This window comes from Mesocricetus auratus, unplaced genomic scaffold, assembly GCF_017639785.1.
Source record: "Mesocricetus auratus isolate SY011 unplaced genomic scaffold, BCM_Maur_2.0 Super-Scaffold_100027, whole genome shotgun sequence".
Lineage (NCBI taxonomy): Eukaryota > Metazoa > Chordata > Mammalia > Rodentia > Cricetidae > Mesocricetus > Mesocricetus auratus.
Window position 1 is genome coordinate 2085872 of NW_024429208.1, and position 19980 is coordinate 2105851.

General features: G+C 50.2%; 1 protein-coding gene across 1 annotated transcript; it reads left to right on the plus strand.

Moving 5' to 3' along the window:
- Window positions 1-10654: 10654 nt before the first annotated feature.
- LOC101844256 (HLA class II histocompatibility antigen, DO beta chain) lies at window positions 10655-17550 on the plus strand. The gene is made up of 6 exons (XM_013125800.3): window positions 10655-10814; window positions 12997-13266; window positions 14273-14554; window positions 15703-15813; window positions 16066-16094; window positions 16239-17550. Exons 1-6 carry the CDS (start codon window positions 10724-10726, stop codon window positions 16242-16244), a joined length of 789 nt encoding a protein of 262 aa, XP_012981254.1. The 5' UTR covers window positions 10655-10723; the 3' UTR covers window positions 16245-17550.
- Window positions 17551-19980: the final 2430 nt, after the last annotated feature.

The following is a 19980-nucleotide window of genomic DNA, read 5'->3' on the forward strand; positions in this document are numbered from 1 at the left end:
GCGGTGTGATTCACTCCCTCTCCTCAATACTGTGAGTCTGCCTCCCTCGACAACTGGCTGGCGAATCTTCTACCTCGATTTTCTTCCCAGAGTTCCTGTCTCTGCCCAGAAGTCCCGCCTATTCTCTCCTGCTTAGCTATTGGCTGTTCTACCCTTTATTAAACCAACCAGGAGGTGCCTTAGGCAGGTGAGGAAGGACAGAGACACATCTTCACACAGTGCACTAAAAGATTATCTCAGTGTTATCCTTAGTCCTTATTCTGAGTTCTGTAAGCTTTGTGTATTTACTATTTCCGGTTTCTTCATTGTTACCATCTTAGGAGTGGGGAAGCCGAGGTTCAAAGAGGAATTTCCCAAGGTGATTAGCTCCATTTTGGCAGCTGTGACAAACACCCTGACCAAAAAGCTGGAGGAGAAAGGTTTATTGGCCTCCAACTGCAGGTCACAGTTCACCTCGAGGGAAGACGAGGATTGTGATCTCAGGCAGGTTGGTCCTCTGACCAAGGAACTCACTTCACAGCCAGAGAAGAAGGGCAGTGGGAACCAGAGCGGCCACTGTGCGATGGTGCCAGGCAGGTTTATTCTCAGCCAGCTTTCTTACGTGGCCCAGGGCCACCTGCCCGGGGAATGGGGCTATCCTCGGTGGACTGGGCCCTCCTACATGGGCGATCAAGGCTATCCCCAACAGACATGCCCATGGGGGCGGCATGATCTGAATAATTCCGTACCGAGGCTCTCTTCCTCTTTTAGTTACTTTTCTGTTGCTGTGACCAAACACCATAACCAGAAACAACTTACCGGAGGGATTGTTGGTCTGGCTTGGGACTCCAGAGGGAGAGCCTGTGAGCGGCAAAGGGAGAGCTCACATTTCTACCCACAGAGGAAGCAGAGGGCAAACCAGGTGTGGGGCAAGCCTGGGACTTTCAACTTCCGCCCTCAGTGAGGCACTTCCTCCAGCAGGGTCATTTTATTTCCCTCCCCCCCAAGCATCATCAGCTGGGGACCGAATATTCAAGCATTGGGTCTGTGGGTGACATCAATCATCTAGAGCACCGCGCCAGTGACTCCAGGTTGTGGCAAGTTGGCATTGAAGATAGTTTCTTTCTGAAAAGTTTCTACACCCCGATAAGCCTCTCCGCCGATACAGCAATCCTAATTAGACCAAATCAAACCGAATTGGGAAAAGCCCACGTTTAATGGACACAGCGCTCCCGGATGGCCTCCCAGTCTCCTGGTGTGCCTGGTGTCTGTGGAGAGGTCAGAAAGGGGGCGTCGGATCCCCTGACTTGGAGTTAAAGGTGGCTGTGAGCCAGCATGTGGGTGCTGGGTGGGAATCCTACTCAGGTTGTTCTGCAAGAGCGACGAGTGTCTAAACCCCGACCCCCCTCTCCAGCCTGCAAGTGGGCATTGAAAACCAACCACCACCCAGGGTCACACACAGTTGGAGCTGGTGTTGTGGATACCTGGAGTCTGAATTCTGAGTACAGTTATATTATACCTCCTGCCCAGAATCTCCAACCCAAGTCAGACCAAGTGAAGCCACTGGACCTTTGGAGATCCAGATCCAGTGTTTTCCCTCCCCCCCAAAGACGGCTGTCATTCACACTCTTAGAGCCTTTGTCTCCAGGGAGGTTTCTGTTGAGTTCCCCTCTCCCAGATGTTCAGGAAGGCAGGTCTTCTTTCTGGAGGGCCCTAGGGAGGGCGCCACCTCTACAAACTGCTTCTGGGCCTGGAGCCTTTGCCCGGCACACAGGGGCCCACAGCGAGCTCCCTGGCTGCCCTCCTGGTTTCCCTTCCGAAGTTTACCGGGTGGTGGGGTTCCAGGAAAAGCCTCCCCGATGCTCAGTTGGGGGACTTCCTTTCCAGGAGGCCAGCTCTTGCCTCCTTTAAGGTCCCCACCCACTTGTGGGCCAGGCCAGGAGCTCCCAGGGAAAGCCACATTATCTCATTAGGCCGTGTGTGTTTGGCCTGGCACAGAGCCCAGGTTCACAGACCGTGAATAGCGAGTCTGTTGAGAAATGTGCTCCTGGCACAGATCCGCCGCTGAGAATTAGACGTCGTCTTGATCACCAGTGGTTGGGGTGCTGGGATCGGCACACTCCTATTCTAGGAAACGGAAACTAAGATGTTCCTGGAAGCAGCAGGTACTTTCCAGCACTAGCTGGAGCCTGTCAGTCTCCCAGCCTGGCAGCACGCAGGTGGTGTGCGCCCAACAGCCTGAGACCCAGCCCCCTCCCAGGCGTGGCGAGAGAAGCCTTTCCCACGGTGTCCTTCCCCCTCCCACAAGATGTCCCTTCTAAAGGTGAAAGGAATTCTTTCATTTAGTGGCCCTAGGGCAGCTGAAGCTCTCGTCGAAGATGATGCGGGAGGAGTCTCTGATATTTTTTGCTACAATCGCACCAGCTTTTGTCATTCTTGGAACCTGGGAGAGCGTGTTAAAAATAATATAGTGGAGCCAGGCGTTGGTGGCATATGCCTTTAATCCCAGCACTCGGGAGGCAGAGGCAGGCGGATCTCTGTGAGTTCGAGGCCAGCATGGTCTATAGAGGGAGTTCCAGAACAGCCTCCAAAACAATACAGGGAAACCCTGTCTTGAAAAACAAAACAAACAAACAAAACAACAAAAAAAGTAATAATAATATAGCGGAGGCTGGAAAGGTGGCTCAGTGGTTAAGGGCTCTGGCTGGTCTTCCGGAGGATCCAGGTTCAATTCCACACACCAACACGACCACTCATAGCCATCTGTAACTTCATTGCCAGGGCATCTGATGCTCTCTTGGGGTCTACACAGGCACTGCGCTCACATGGTGTACAAACAAACATGCAAAGCCCACATATATAAAATAAATAAAGATGAAACACGCGGCAGGGCTGAGTAGCGGTGTCTCCTCCAAAGCTGGGTGACACGAGTTCAATCCCCTGGGCCTACATAATGGAAGCAGAGAGCTAACTCCCCCAAGTTGTCCTCAGCCCCAAGTGACTAAATACATAAATATAATATAATGAGAAAAACCAGCAGCGGTCAATTCTTCACAGATATAGACACAGGCCTGGCATCATTCGGTCCATCTATTATACAGCTGGGGCAAACATGAGTGTGTGTGTGTGTGTGTGTGTGTGCATGAGTGTGTGTACGCGTGTGTGTTTATGTGTATGTGTGTGTATGTGTGTGTGTGTGTGTGTGTGTGTGTGTGTGGTCCCAGTGGAGCCATCCACAGGGGACCCAGAAACTTGTCCCCTAAAACAGAGGCCAAACCCCTCGTGCATGGCCTGCCTACCAATCACAGAGCCAGTGAGTGACTCTGGTCCACTTAATTTTCTTCGCCCACGCCTCCTGTTTTCCCTGCAGCATGATTTCCCCAGTTACCTCCAGCTTCTTTCTCACTTATCCAGTTTTATTCTAAAAAGTCCCTGTATACCAATTTCATCCTAGGTGGGTTCCACTGTGACTTTTTGTAAAACAAGCTTTCCTACCCTACCAACCCACTCCCAAATAACCTACCTGTTTCAGCACCTACCTATGGACATGTGGGCTGTTCCACAGCCTCCCTATGGGTGTGTAGGACGGTCTATAACTTACCTATGGGCATGTAGGATGGTCCATAACTTACCTGAGGGTGTGTAGGATGGTCCACAGCCTCTCTATGGGCGTGTAGATGGTCCATAACTTACCTATGGGCGTGTAGATGGTCTATAACTTACCTGTGGGCATGTAGATGGTCCATAACTTACCTATGGGCGTGTAGGATGATCTATAACTTACCTGTGGGCGTGTAGGATGGTCTATAACTCACCTGTGGGCGTGTAGGACGGTCCATAACTTACCTATGGGTGTTTAGGATGCTTCACAGCCTCTCTATGGTCCTGTGGACTGTCCCACCCCCTGCTTATGGGCATGTAGGATGTTCCACAACCTACCAAGGGGTTAGTAAGTTGCACCATAACCTATCAATGGGCATGTAGGCTGTTGTACAACCTACTTATGGGCGTGTAGGCTATTCCATGCCCTACTATGAACGAGTAGGCTGTTCCACAACCTGTTGTGCTGCACTGAGTGTGGGTATGCAGATGTCTGCTGTGCTGCCTTTGATTCCTTCGGGCGCATACCTGGGCATGGTACAGCTTGACTGTACAGTGGTTTCGTCTGGTCTTTCGGGAGCCTGCACGCCTATTCTTACAGTGGCTGGACTAAGGACACAACCCTCAGCGGCGTGTGAGCACTTATCGCCGCAAACGCGTTCTTTCCCTCGTGTTTCTGTTTGTTTTTGAGACAGGCTGTCACCGTGTAGCTGAGCCTTGGACTCACAGTGAGCCCTTGCCCCTGCCTCTGCCTTCTAAGTGCTGTACTTTTCTTTACAAAAATCTATTAGTTTTTGTTTTAGGTGTGTGTGTCTGTACCACGTGTGTGCCTGGCTCCCATGGAAGCCAGAGAAAGGCATCGGATGCCCTGGAATTGTGACGACTGTGAGCTGCCACGTGGGTGTTGGGAACCAAACCCTGGTCCTCTGTAAGACGCAGGAAGTGCTGTTAACTGCTGACCCATCTCCCCAGCCCTTCCTATGGTTTTCTTGGCAGTCAGACTGGGGTGAGCTGGACTCAAAGTAGCTAAAATTTTATTTTCCCTATATCTTATTTAATAACAATTATTTGTGTGTGGATAGGCGCTCCAGTTTCTGGAGTTTCTTGTTCTGCCAGGTCCCACTGCCGCTTCAGCCCCAAATAAGCACACAAAGATTTGTATTAATTATTAAATTGTTGGTCAATGGCTAGGTCTTCTTATTGGCTAACTCTGTCTTAATTATTAGCCATGTCTATACATCTACATATTTCCACGTGGTCTTGGATTATCAGGGTGTGGACCTGCTACTCCTTCCTCGGCTACATGATGTCTCTTCTCGATCTCTCTCTGCCTGCCTTTCCCAGAATTCTCCTTGTCTCCTAGTCCCACCTATCTTCCTGCCTCTATTGGCCAAACAGTGTTTTATTCTTCATCCAGTAAGAGAAACACATATACAGGACATCCCCCATAACACTCCCACCATAGCACATGTGTGGAGGCCAGAGCATAGTTTGGAGGAGCTGGTTCTACCTTTCCACCATGTGGGTCCTACGACTGAGCTCCGGTCATCAGGAGTGGCAGCGAGTGCCGTTACTCCCCCGAGCCACCTTGATTGCCTTCAACGTCGTCCTGGTCATCATTTCCCTGAGGGTTAAAAAATCTTGAACTTAGACAAAAACTTCAAAGTTAGCACTTGAAGGCACGGGCTTCCCTGCGGCACATCCGAGCGCGCTTAGGTTTTGGCTCCCTAGCCCCTTTCTTCCCCCATCCAGGTTTACGCCACCCCTTCCTCTCACTTCCCGTTTCACATTCGATGCGTTCTGTCAACCCCTCGCCCCTGCTTCCTGAGCTTTGCCTGCGGTTTCCTGCACTTTTCATTTGAATCATGTCTTCTCAGGGCTGCCGGCGGGGGGGGGGGGGGGGAAAGGGGGCGGCGCTCGTCTGGCAGGGGGAAGGCCCAGGACTGGTTCCCAGCACCACAGACAAGAGCGCAACTGAAAAGTGTCTTCATTGATGATCGAGTTGTTTGCTTTTTAGTGTCTGACGTTCTGAGGTTGTTGCTTGTTCTGGGTATTGTTCTACTGTCAGTCAGACAGCTGGCCAAGCATTCTCTCCTCTTCTGTCTGTCTGTCTCTCCCCTTCTGTCTCTCTCCCCTTCTGTCTGTCTGTCTCTCCTCTTCTGTCTGTCTGTCTCTCCCCTTCTGTCTGTCTCTTTCCCCTTCTGTCTGTCTGTCTCTCCCCTTCTGTCTCTCTCCCCTTCTGTCTGTCTGTCTCTCCTCTTCTGTCTGTCTCTCCCCTTATGTCTATCTGTCTCTCCCCTTCTGTCTGTCTGTCTGTCTGTCTGTCTGTCTGTCTTCCCTTCTGTCTGTCTGTTTGTCTGTCTCTCCCCTTCTGTCTGTCTCTCCCCTTCTGTCTGTCTGTCTGTCTTCCCTTGTGTCTGTCTCCCCTTCTGTCTGTCTGTCTCTCTCCTTCTGTCTGTCTCTCTCCTTCTGTCTGTCTCTCTCCTTCTGTCTGTCTGTCTGTCTGTCTCTCCACTTCTGTCTATCTGTCTCTCCCCTTCTGCCTCTCTCTCCTTCTGTCTGTCTGTCTCCCCTTCTGTCTGTCTGTCTCTCTCCTTCTGTCTGTCTCTCCTCTTCTGTCTGTCTCTGCTGTTCTGTGTCTTTGATTCTTCAGAAGTTTTTAAATCTAATGCAACTCCATTTTTCAATTCTTACTTTCCCCTCTGGGTTACTGGAGACTTTCCAGTCACTGCGCACATCTAGATCTTGCAGTATCTCTCGTAGCTGTGTTTCATCCAAGTCTTCAATCATTCTGAGTTGATGTTTTGGTAAAGGGTGGAGGGAAGGGAAGTCTTTCTAAGGGAAAATATGAACGGGGGAGGGGACACTCTTAGGAAAGCCTTGCGGGTTTCTTTGGACCACCTAGACAGCTCCCTGGTCTGTCCTGTTCTGTGTGGGGGCAGCATCCAGTCTCAAGTCCTCAGAGGGATGGCCTCCTGGAGGTCACACAGTCTCCATGGATTCCCAGGAGGGAATGTGGAGTAGTCAGGGTTTTGGGGGAATGAACCCTTCCTTATTCTGGTGAGCCAGGGCCAGCACTGGTGGGAGTCTGATGCCATCTGGTGGCCCAAGAAAAAACTGGGTCATTCTGGGGACTCTTAGGAAGTCACTAGTATTTCCTGGTTGCTTCCTGAATGTTATGGCTGCACCCATGCAGGACATGCATCTCCTTACTTTATTCTGAAGATAACCTCGTGCTTCCCGAGTGCTGTGGCTGCACCTGTGCGGGACACACATCTTCTTACGATGATAACCCCATGCGGCAGGTGTGACCTTCACAACCGTGAAAATAAGAGCACAAGTCTGGAAACTGCCACTAACTTGACAGGGTCTCACTCTTGGACAAAGTGGACTTTGACTTGTGAACAAGTCTCCAAGCACTTGTAAACATTTATCCTCTCGCTATCTTCCTTTTAAAAATGTGCGAGTTTGTAATACGCTGATGTAGTTGAAAATTGGACAGACAAAGAGGAACACGGCACTCCATGGCTGGCCAGAAAATCCAGTCCCCAGCTTCAGGCTTGTCATCCTGGAGAGATTTAACCTACATTTAGGCAAGCACGTTGTCTCCGTTGGTTCTTGTTGACCTGACACGGTTAGGGTTGTCTGGGAAGAGGGAACCTCAATTGAGAAAAGGTCTCTGCCGGACTGGCCTTGAGCAAGCCCGGGGCGCATTCTCTTGATTGATGGTTGATGTGGGCGGGCCCAGCTCACTGTGGGAGGTGCCACTCCTGGGCAGGAGATCCCTGGTTATATAAGAAACCAGGTAGAGCAAGCCATGGGCAGCAAGTGGGTAAGCACGGTTCCTTTATGGCGTTTGCCTCAGTTCCTGCCTCCAGGCTTTTGCCTTGAGTTCCTGCTTTGGCTTCCCTCAGAGACGGAAAATGTAACGGAGATTTTTAAGGCGGACGACACTTTCCTCTGGAGTCGCTTTGGCCATGGCATCTGTCTCAGCAATAGAAAGTTGTGCTGTGCCGGGTGGTGGTGGCGCACGCCTTTAATCCCAGCAGTTGGGAGGCAGAGGCAGGTGGATCTCTGTGAGTTCGAGGCCAGCCTGGTCTACAGAGTGAGTTCCAGGACAGCCTCCAAAACAATACAGAGAAACCCTGTTTCGAAAAACAAAAAACAACAACAACAAAAAGAAAGCTGTGCTAGGTAAGTATACGTATTCCTTCTTCACCTGTCCCCAAAGCGCAGCTCCCTCAACGCGCGTATCTGAAATTTACTCTTCACACCGGAAGCGTACAGCTGCGCCACATCTTATTTCGTGGGATGCGCCCATTAGTGGCGCAGGGCGCAGGGCACAGGGCGATGGTCCACGTTCACATGCTACTTAAACTCATTGGAAGCTGGCTCTGGGAGTGAGGAGGCCCCTTCCCCCTCTCCTCCAAAATTCCTGCCCTGGGTCAAGCTGGCCTTTGTGGTGATACATTGTTTATTAAATCTTCATTAAATCAAAGCTTGCATGGAGATCAGAATGCAAAGCTAGCCACACTAGTTAGCCATAGGAGCTGGGCAGTGCTGGCGTATACCTTTAATCCCAGCACTCAGGAGACAGAGGCAGATGTGTATAGTACAGCCTTCCCGCCAGCCTGGTTCCAGAGCCGCGTCAGTCCCAAAGGAACACACAGGAGGCCATATTAATTATGAAGCTGTTGGCCGTTTGCTTGGTTTCTTACTGGCTATCTCCGACTTACTTATTTACCCCATGTTGGTTAATCTAAGTATGTTTCTTACCGGAGAAAAGGGTCCGGACATCTTACTTCTCTGGTGGGCTACATTGTGATTCTCTCTGTTTCTCTTTCTCAGAATCCTCCTCACTCCTAGTCCCACCTATCTTGCTTCCCTATTGGCCAACAGTGCTTTATTCAAACCAAACAGACACATTTTTACAGAATGACATCTCCCAACACAGATGGATCTCTGTGAGTCCAAGACTTCCCTAGGCTACTCAAGAGCGAATGAGTCTAAAAGAGAAACAGAGCTCACACCTTTAATCCCAGCACTAGAGAAGTCTATAAGGAAGAAGCAAAGAGTGTCATGTGAGATTCAGTTTCCAGTCACAGGGAAGACAGGAATCTCCATTTCAGCCTTGGTAGAGGTGAGAGCTACCGGCTGGGTGTCTTTTTGCTTTTCTGGTCTTCATCTTGAACCCCGATATCTGTATCTGGTTTTGTTTTTTATTATTCATGTCACAAGCCTCCTAATTGCCACAGGGAGAAAAGAAGACAGTAAACAGCTAAGGGCATCAGAGACACGGCGTCCTTGAGAGCATCTGGAAGGCGAGCCAGTTGCTAACTGAGGTTTCCGGTGTTTACCAAGTGCCGGGGTGGGCCCGGGATGCTGGAAACTCTTACAGGGAGAGGAAGGACCCTCCATCCTGGGCTCTTTTGATCTGGACTTCAGATGACTGCCTCAGCTTCCCCGTTTCTGCTTCCTGTTGATAATGTCATCTCTGTCGGTTGCTCTTTGATGGTCGCTCTCTCCAGGGTCTCTCAGCTAGGGCTCTCCCTGCCTGCGGGAACACAGCTGGCTGCCGCTTCCCCAGGTGATTTCCCCTGGGAATCCGTTTGGCCTGTTCCCTCTGCTTGCCCTCAGCTGGCCATGCTAGTCCTCTCTTGCTGGATGTTCTGAACACCCGATGGTTGGTGTTCTGATACCATCTCCAATTTCTCTCTGCTACTGCCTATTTAGTCTATGTATTTTTGCTCCCTATATGTTTAATAAACTCACCCCCATTTTGAAATGAGAAGCTCAGCTCTTGTAGATCACCTTCTGGGCCATGCAGAAGAAGTTGGGGGGGCTGGGTGATGTTATTACAAATATTTGCCATTGTTCACAATGCCTTGTTTGTGTGCTAAAATGCATGTATACAAACATGTCAACAGGATAAAAGTCCTTGAGTAAGATACACATCATTAAATTACTTTTCTATACCTGCTAGTCTTGCTTTGTGTGTGTTGTGTTCGAGCATGCAAGAGAGAGCATGTCCGCCAGCCGGGCATAGCTAGGGTCATCTAGGAAGAGGGAACCTCGGTGGAGAAAATGCCCCCATCAGACTGTCCTGGGCAAGTCAGTAGGACATTTTGTTTTGATAATTGATGTAGAAAGGCCGGCCCACTGTGGGTGGGGCCATCTCTGAGTAAGTGGTCCTGGGTTCTATAAGAAAGCAGTCCGAGCAAACCAGGAGGAGCGAGCCAGTCAGCAGCACCCTCCCTGGCCTCTGCATCAGCTCCTGCCTCCAGGTTCCTCCCTGAGTCCCTGCCCCAACTTTAAGTCAAGGAGTGAAATAAACCCTTTCCTCTGCAAGTAGCTTTGGCTGTGTTGCCTAGGGTGGCAGAGGTGGATTAATTTTCACGTCTCCCCCCCTGCACAATTTTCAGCACTGATGATGATGATGATAAGGAGGAGGAGGAGGAAGAGGAGGAGGAGGAGGAGACTGGGGCTCACTCTGTAGCCAGCCAGTGTGTCCTGTAGAATCCCATCCCTCCATCTTGTTGACTTGCCCCTCCCCATGCTTCCTTACATTTTTCTCTTATGAATATATTTACATGGTTTTATTTTTATTCTTTTGAGAATTCTGTCTCCCTGTCTGTCCTTCTGTCTCAATCTCCTCCTCCCTCCTCTCCTCGATTGGCGAACGGGACACAGCAACGATTTGCCATCTGTTTTGTGATAAGCCCGCTGCCGGCTCCCTTTGAGCCACGTCCACGAAGCCGTCTACATCTTCCTTGTTCCACACCCTCTGCTGTCAGAATAGCTCAGGGACCCTAAATAAACGAGGGTGCGCAACAGACGGTCTGCTTTGTTCCAGGACCGCCTACTCTGCAGATTCCACCCCCCTCTCCTGGGCTTAAGCCACTCCCACTGACCCTCCAGGTCACCAGTTCCTGGCTCTCACAATGCAACTTCATCAAACTGTTCTGCCTAGCAACAAATGATGCAGAAGTCTTCGGTCTTGATTGGTTAGCAGTCTGAAGATGGTCCCAATCTCAGGGAGGCTGGAGAGTTATCTATACTTTGAGTTTTTTTTTTTCAGTTGGGTGGAAGACAGCTCCACTTTAAAGGGCTCATCAGCCACTTTGCTGCCATTGTCCCCTCCAGAATGGGTGCTGGGAGGGCCCCCTGGGTGGTGGCCCTCCTAGTGAACCTCATGAGGCCGGATTCCTTCATGTCTGAAGGCAGAGACCCCCCAGGTAGGAAGAGGGATTTGTTTCTGGGTGTCTCTGCTGGAACTGGTGTTGGGGTTGCTCTCCCCCATAGGCCAATGTCTCAGAATAGGGTGGCTCTAACTTAAAGGGCAGTCCTCCTTCCACTGACCCGGAAGCCCTCGGGCTCTTCACCACTCACAACGAGCTGCCTGGAAAGGACTTCCCATACCCGAGACACGGATACCAGGGGAGGTAGGAAGGAAGCAAGAGACGTTTTTCCTTGCTGGGCTCCTTATGCATCAGTTTCAGACACTAGAACCGTGAAAGCCAGAGTCTGAGAGCGCTGGCCCTCCTAGGTGAGAGTCCACGTCTGTGATGACTTTCTGTATCTCTAGCGATTGGAGACGACCTCTCCTGTCACCTATTAAACCCCATGTAAGTGTTCGGCATTGTACTGAGCAGTTTTGATGTAAGGGAAGAGGTCAGACAAGTTGAGTATGCTGAGTACCTTTGGCCTCAGGCATCTGCGTGTACTTTTTAGCCAGGGAGATGGGTTATGCAAACACAGGCCTTGCTAGACCGTGAAAACGAGGGGTTATGAGCAGAAAACAGGATGTGATCTGCTAAGATCCCCTTTAATGTCAGGGTCTCACCAATTACAGAAGAGGAACAAGCCTTGGGGAGGGAGCATCATTTTTTCTCTGAGAACAAAAAATGCTCTGAGTTCATCATGTCCATTCAGCAGATGAAAAACAACAACAAAAAACCATCAGCATAGAGGTGTTTTTAATTTTTTTTCTCTTTTTTGCTTGTCTGTTTCTGAGTCAGGGTTTCTCTGTGTAGCCCTGGCTGTCCTGGAACTCACTTTGTAGACCAGGCTGGCCTCGAACTCAGGGAGATCCACCTGCCTCTGCCTCCCAGGTGCTGGGATTAAAGGCCGGGCTTCAGTATAGATTTTTAAATGATGAAAAAAGAAATCCACATATCTTTTGCTTCTTTAGCATGTGAGAGGGAACAGAGAAGGGTAGAAATGCCGTGGGTGGGACTGGATGGTGGCATGTCACTCAGTGACCCAGACAAGGAGCCTGGATGTCCATCAAGGTCACTCTTGGCAGTGGCTGGACACTCCTGGAGTAGACTGCTGAGCTTAGGAATGAGCAGGTCCACAATTCAAGCACAACAGCCGTTATTTGGTGGGGATGTCCTTCTGTATACACGTGTCTCTTATTGGTTGATGAATAAAACACTGTTCTGCCAATGAGGCAGAAAGAAGATAGGCGGGACTAGGAGGTGAGGAGAATTCTGGGAAGTGTAGGCAGAGAGGAGTCGCCATGTGGAGCCCAGGGGGGTAGGATACGCCAGGCATTCTCCGGTAAGGTAAGGCCGTGTAGAAATATGTAGATTAATAGAAATGGGTTAATAATTAAGACATAGCTAGCCAATAATACGAAGCCCTAGACACTAGCCAACAGTTTCATAATTAATACAGTGTCTGTGTGTTTATTTGGGGCTCCGGGCTGGCAGGACCAGAAGGGTCAGAAAACTCATGCTTGCAATTATCCTTCAAGTCGAAGCTTAGAGCCACTTCATGAAGCTCTCCTGTGACCTGCTGGCCGTGTCACTCATTCTTGAGAGTGCAGAGGAGTCAGAATGTCATCACTGCGAAAAGTCTTCCCCCTCTTGTCCCACCTTCTTTCTCTCCTTTCCTCTCCATGGTTACCATTCCACGTGTGTTTTCAGCATGAGTGCAGTGTTCAGAAACGTGAAATGGGTCATAAGATGGCTCAGGGGGTAAGGCCACGCGCTGGCAACCCTGACAACCTGAGTCCAATTCCCAGGATCCACGTGTTGGACAGGGAAGGATTCACTCCTGAAAATTGTTTTCCCTGTAGATTTCACAATTGTAATAAATGCTGTTGAGCACCAATGGCATCAACCATATGCTTTTGAGCATGTGTAGTCAAAATGACTCTCAAATCTGCACCCTTTATCTTGGTGTACCAGGCACAGGCTTTTCTAGGGCTGCATTGGTGTACAGACACAGGCTTTTCTAGGGCTGCATTGGTGTACAGACACAGGCTTTCCCAGAGCTGCATTGATGTATCAGGCACAGGCTTTCCCAAAGCTGCATTGGTGTACAGACACAGGCTTTCCCAAAGCTGCATTGGTGTACAGACACAGGCTTTCCAAGAACGGCCCTGGCTCCTAACCCTCTTGTGGTTTCCAGAGGACTTTGTGATTCAGGCAAAGGCGGACTGTTACTTCACCAACGGGACAGAAGAGGTGCGCTTCCTGGTCCGGTTCATCTTCAACCTGGAGGAGTACTTACATTTTGACAGTGACCTGGGGGTGTTTGTGGCGCTGACGGAGCTAGGGGAGCCTGACGCCGAGCAGTGGAACAAACGCTGGGACCTCCTGGAGCAGAGCAGAGCCTCTGTGAACTTGGTCTGTAGGCAGAACTACAAGCTGGGGGCCCCCTTCACCGTGGAGAGAGAGGGTGAGTGAGGGCAGGGCCTAGTGGGGGGGTCTCCACAAGAACCTCTGTGACAGGCACTTAAAATGTTTTAAATCACATCTGTGCATGCGTGTGTGTGTGCGTGTGTGTGCATGCGTGTGTGTGTGTGTGTTCCATGCATGCACAGTGCACACACGGAGGTCAGGGGACAACTTGAGGCTGTTGGTTCTATCTCTCCCCATCATGTGGGTCCTAGGGATGGAACTCAGGTCCTGTGGCCCGGTGGCTGGCACTCTTATCTGCTGAGCCACCTTGCCCACTTTCTTGTGACGGGAAATTTATTCTCTAGGGTAAGAGGGTTGCAGGTAAGGGGTGATGGGGGACTTCCTCCTTTATGTATATGGTTCTCTTGTTGGTTGATGAATAAAACACTGTTTGGCCAACAGAGGCAGGGAGATAGGCGGGGCTGGGAAACCAGGAGAATTCCAGGGAGAGGAGGCAGAGAGAGGCCGTGGGGGAGACACCATGTAGCAGAGGAAGGAGTAACAGGTCCAGACCCTTCTCTGGTAAGATAAGACCATGTGGGAATACTTAATAGAAAGAGGCTAACAATTAAGACAGAGCTAGCCAATGAGAAGCCCTAGTCATTGGCCAACAGTTTTATAATCAATATGTCTCTGTGTGCTTATTTGGGGCAAATCAGCTGTGGGATCAGGAAGGATAAGAAAGCTACAGCAATAAGAGGGACTGTGACTCTGCTCTGTCCTCAGTTGTGAGTCACAGTCCTTTCAGGACAGGACATCGTGGTCTTAGTTCTACAACCCCAGAGTTCTCAGGGACTTCGAGGACTGCTGTACCCTTGAATACAGTGGGTGACTGTGGGGGCTAATCCTTCCTGTGGGCGTCCATCCACGCTTCTCAGTCGGGGGGGTCTTAGGCGTCTCTACGCTTGCCGCTTCTGCTTGGCTGCTCTGGGACAAGGATCAAGGGTGGTCACAGCACCCACAGACGCTCCAGTCCTTGAGTGATGTTTCTTCTCTCTTGCTAGTGCCACCAGAGGTGACAGTGTTCCCGGAGAGGACCCCGCTGCTGCAGCAACACAACCTCCTGCTCTGCTCTGCGAGCGGCTTCTACCCTGGGGACATAAAAGTCAGGTGGTTTCGGAATGGACAGGAGGAGAGGTCTGGGGTCGCGTCCACTGGCCTCATTAGGAACGGAGACTGGACTTTCCAGATTACAGTAATGCTGGAAGTGATCCCAGAGCTCGGTGACATCTACAGCTGCCTTGTGGAGCACCCCAGTCTCCAGATCCCTGTTTCTGTGGAGTGGAGTGAGCTTTGTTTAGTTTTTTAGTTTGTTTATCCCTGGGGATTGACTTTGGGGTTTGTGTCACTTCTGTTTTCATCTTGATTACAAGACAAGGTCCCCCTGATCTGAGAGTTTTAGGGCCAGGGTGGGAGAGAACAGGGCAGGTAGCCATCCTCAGGAGGGCTATTAATTCACCTCACGCCTCCACCCTAGGACCTCGTATTCTGTAGCGTCTTTAGGGACACTGCCATGGGCTCTAAGTCAGGGACAGGGCTGGGGTGTGTGTGACTCAGTTGGCAGAGTGCTTGTCATGCAAGCATGAGGATCTGAGATCGATCCCCCAGGAGCTCTAGCGGCTGCTTGTAGTCCCAGGGCCAGGGAGGTGGAGACAGGCAGTCCCTGGACTCACAGGCCACCCAGCCCAGTGAAGGACCCGGTGCAAAAACAGCTACGGTAACAACAGCAAGGTGGATGGCACCCGAGGAACGACACCTGAAGTTGGCCTCTGGTGTATGCTCACATCACACATGGACACGCACACGCAATGCTCACACACATGCACACGCAATGCTCACACACACGCACACGCAGTGCTCACACACACGCACACGCAGTGCTCACACACACGCACACGCAGTGCTCACACACACGCACACGCAGTGCTCACACACACGCACACGCAATGCTCACACACATGCACACGCAATGCTCACACACATGCACACGCAGTGCTCACACACGTGCACACGCAGTGCTCACACACACGCACACGCAGTGCTCACACACACGCACACGCAGTGCTCACACACACGCACACGCAGTGCTCACACACATGCACACACAGTGCTCACGCACACGCACACACATACACACACACAGACACACCAGTGACAGATGGGAGGCAACTCCATTTCTAGATTTAACTCTTCCCTGAGCAGCACTGGGATGGGGTCCAAGATAGGCTTTGGGGTTTTAAGAGGTTGTGTCCAATCTAGTGATGGTGGTGGCAGTGGTGCACACCTTTAGTTCGAGGCCAGCCTGGTCTACAGAGCGAGTTCCAGGACAGCCAGGGCTATGGCGGGGGAGGGGAGACACAAACCAAATAAATAGCTAAAGAAGTTGTGTTGGTATCGGGAGCATTACACTGACTTTAACTCTTGTTCCCCATAGTGGCTCAGTCTGAATATTCATGGGAGAAGATACTGAGTGGAGGTGTGGCATTCCTGCTCGGGCTAATTGTCTTCCTGGCGGGGGTGGTTACCCACCTCAAGGCTCGGAAAGGTACCATACCTCTGAGGAGAGCCTTCCCACCTACCCCGTGGCTTCTCCACCTCCAGCTTCCTTTACTGTAAAGATCTGAGTGAGGGAAGGTGGGCTGTGCTCTGGTATCACTGTGACAGTGTTTATAAAGCCAGGGGAGTCCAGGGGTAAGCAGAGAGGAGTGCTGACATTGCCGGTCACCTCCAACCCCTCCCCCCCATCCAGGAAAATCACATTTGATCCTGACTGGGGGATTCCATTCTCTCTTTGCAGCATCTGTGGAGTTCCAGTCAGACCGTGAGGTAAGTGTTCCCATTCCTTGTCTTTGGCCAGAATAAGACATCATGGGGTGAAGGAGACAGGTACCTCTGGCTGGGAGATTGTCTCCCGAGTCTCTGGAATAGGCGGGTAGGGAGCCTCCTGAGACCCTTCCATCGTTTCTGCAGGTCTGAAGAACTTCTCCACCTCATCCCCAGTAAGATCCTAGTGGAAGCTTCTCCCCAGAGTCTGAAGGAGTGTCAAAAGCCCGGGGCCTTGGGTTGGGTAAAGGACACTGTCTCTAGAGTCAAGAGATGTGGTCATGAATCTTCTTCTCCGGTCCTTGTCCATCCTGTCTGCATTACAGTAGTCTCCATTTCCAGGACACCGTCCAGAAATTCCCTGAGGACCTAATTCACTCCAGCCCCAAGTCGCCTTGGTCTCTGTGATCTGAACCTAACACTGTGAGTGGGGGACCCCCTCCCTGCCTTTCTGTCCTCCCACCACAGCTTACGGTCTGGAAGACAGTCACTTCACAGTCCCTTGTATTGTAAAGCAGGCACAGATAACCGTAGGGGATGCTTAATTCAATGACTTATTTGAGGCAAAACCCCTGTAACCGCCAGCTCAGCAAGACACAGACGTTCGCAGTCTCTGTGGAAGTTGTCATGCGCCTTGGCCAATAACCACCCGCAGGTACACGCTGTACATGTGGGGACTTTTTTTCCTAACAGCCTCTCAGCAAAGTGTACCTTTCTGAGTCCCACACTCCATTGTCTTTGTTGTCTCTTAGACTCCCAGATGCTTTACTTCATCCTTTCTTTCTGTTAAGATTCAATTTGTTGCGCCGCCCGTGGCGAAGAGTTTCCCACACTTGGATTTTTGTTTCCTGCACACACATGGCCCCATCCAGCACGTTCTTTTGCCCTTTATGTTTTCTGTAAGTTAGCGCCTGATGCGGAGGTGAGGGTCAGGCTGTTTTGACTCTTTTGGCGTCTACAGGAGGCCATGCCTTTATCTGTAGTCACATTTTTACCTCCTCATCTCTCTTTCCATGTTACAATAACCATTGACGCTAATTGCTCAGGTCTGGGAATTTGTCAGGGACTGCTACATTGTGACAGTCCACTTCTAGGGTTATTTCCCTCATTTGCTTATTGTGTGTTGTTTGCTCTGCTCGCTGTTATTTTGCACTCAAAGCTCAAAGTCTACGGAGGGAAAACTGTGGGTGTCTTGCAGTGATCCCAGCCTGCACTGGAGTTGCTGTTGTGTTCACTGACGCACACTTCTAAAACAAAGAGCTCGCTTCACTTGGTGGCACAACGAAATTCACTGGCTCCCCTAAGTCTTGATACCCGAGCAACAGCCTTTTAAATAATTTGACAAAGTTGGGAGTATTGCTGTTGTCTGCCGACGGGAAGGCAGCTGTAAAAACTGCTTGAGTTGTGAGTGGAACAGCACACTCCCTTCAATAAACCATCATTTTGTTGTCAAAGAAAACGTTTTTCATTAATTTCTTATCGTTTGAGAATTTCACACGTGCATATTTTATGTGTTTTCATCAAGTTCACCCCATCCCCTCCCTCCCAATTTCTCCCCTCCCCCATCACATTTACCTCTCATCTCCACATGCTTTTTTTTTTTTTTTTTTTTTTTTTTGGCTTTAATTCAGCGAGTCACTTTAGTTCTGCTGGGCATACGTGGGAACATCTGCTGGAGGTGGATGGCCTATCAGGGGCCGCATCTTTGAAGAACATTGACTCTACCTCCCCAGCAGCCGTCAACTGCCTGCAAGAGCTCCTCAGCTAAGGGTGGATCTCCGCAAGTCCCTGTGGGGATATGTTGTTTATGATCCATCTAATAAAGTGTGCCTGGAGATCGGAACGCAAGGCTAGCCACAGCCTTAGAGGCACACACCGTTAGTCCCAGGCCTTGGGAAACAGGGGCAGATCTCTGGGAGTTCAAGGTCACCCAGGGCTGCATGAGAGGGGATCAGTCTAAAAGAGAAACAGAGTTTGTTCATTAATCCCAGCACTAGAGAGGTCTGTAAGATAGGAGCAGGGTCTCAGAGCTGGCGATTAGTTTCCAGCCACACTGAGGACAGGATTGCTTCAGCCTTGGAGGAGGTAAAAACTCTCTGGTGAGTAGGCTGCTTTGCTTTTTCTGATCTCCAGCTTGAACCCCAGTATCTGTCTGTGGGTTTATATTATCTGTGCTACACATTGGCACCTGGTGTGGGACTCAAACCCATGACCTTGAGATGAAGAGTCTCATGCTCTACCAATGGAGCTAGCTGATACTATTCGTGCTGCAGTCTCCCATCCATACTGGGATTTTGGATGACTTGATCTTGGGCATGTAGACACTTTCTTAATGGCGTTTAGCTTGTTTTGAAATAAACTATAGTTTAATTGGCAGGATATTTTTCTGGTGCATTTTCAAATGGTCTCAACGTTTGTTGCACATTACCAGTAAAGAGCATGAACTGTTTGAAGTGGATGAAGGCTAGGACATTTTCTGTTGCTTATTTTTAATGTAAAACTGTTTGTTTGTTTTGTCTTTTCTGAGAACAGCTTGCTGACAGCCTCCTGTGCTCTCGCATGGGGTCCAAGAGATACTGGCTCCTGCTGGAGAAGCCCAGCTGCTCCCATCCCCCAGCTGCTCCCAGCCCCCAGCTGCTCCCAGCCCCCAGCTGCTCCAGCCCTCTCTTCCCCTCTTACTTTCCACTCCTTCCTGGTTCAGTTTTGATTCTGTCCCCTAAGATTTTTTCCTCTAGAAGTCTTAAGATTTTGTGTTTTCTGCTTTAGTCTATAATAATTCTAAGTTTTTAAACATAACAAGTAAAGATTTTTGCCTATAGGTGAGAGAGACACACACACACACACAGAGGAGAGAGAGAGAGAGAGAGAGAGAGAGAGAGAGAGAGAGAGAGAGAGAGAGAGAGAGAGAGAGAGAATCTCATGTAGTTCAGGCTGGCCTCAGTATCCCTGTGTAGCCAAAGCTGGTCTTGAACTCCTGACACACCTGTTTTCACCTCTCATGTTCTAGGTTTACCAGCATGTGACACCAGGCATGGTCCTTTTACCTACAGATATTTAATTTCTTCAGTACCATTTGTTGAAAATGCTATCTTCTCTGTAGTGCATCAATTTACTTGTTTTGTTTGTTTTTTTAAAGACAGGGTTTCTCTGTGTAGCCCTGACTGTCTTGGAACTCATTCTGTAGACCAGACTGGCCTCAAACTCACAGAGATCTGCTTGCCTCTGCCTCCGGAGAGTCCTGGGAGTAAAGGTGTGTGGCACCACCTCCTGGCTCAGTTTTACACTTTCATCAAAAATTATTTAGGGGCTGCAAGATGGCTCATTGAGTAAAAGTGTTCACTGCTGAGCCTGGAAACTTCTGACCTCTGACACAGCACAGTGGCATGTGCGTGCGCGCGCGCACACACACACACACACACACACACACACACACACACAAATACTAAAATTTATTCGGGACGCACTGCATTGGCCTGTGTCTGGATTTTTTTTTGTGCCCTGTTGGTCTGTTCCCATTCCTTGGCCAGTGCCACACATCTTCATTTCTGTAGCCATATACGTCTTCGAATTGGGCCGATTGCTTTCCAAGCTCTATTCCTTTTCAAGAGAGTTTCCGCTATTCCGATCCCTTGCCCTCAGCCTGTATTTGCACAGCTGGCGACAAGTTTGAAGAGCGTCCCATGTTTACTGTGATAGCTCTCGTGGCTTGCAAACAGCACGCTTCTTCATTTACTTGCCACGTGTTTCATTGGTTAGGTTTCTTCATTTTACTCTGTGAGTAGATTTTGCCTGCAAGCGGGTGCAGTGCCTCTAGAGGCCTCTAGAGGCCGGCAATGCTCTGGAACTAGAGTTACAGGTGCGAGCCACCACGTGGGTGCTGGAACTGAAC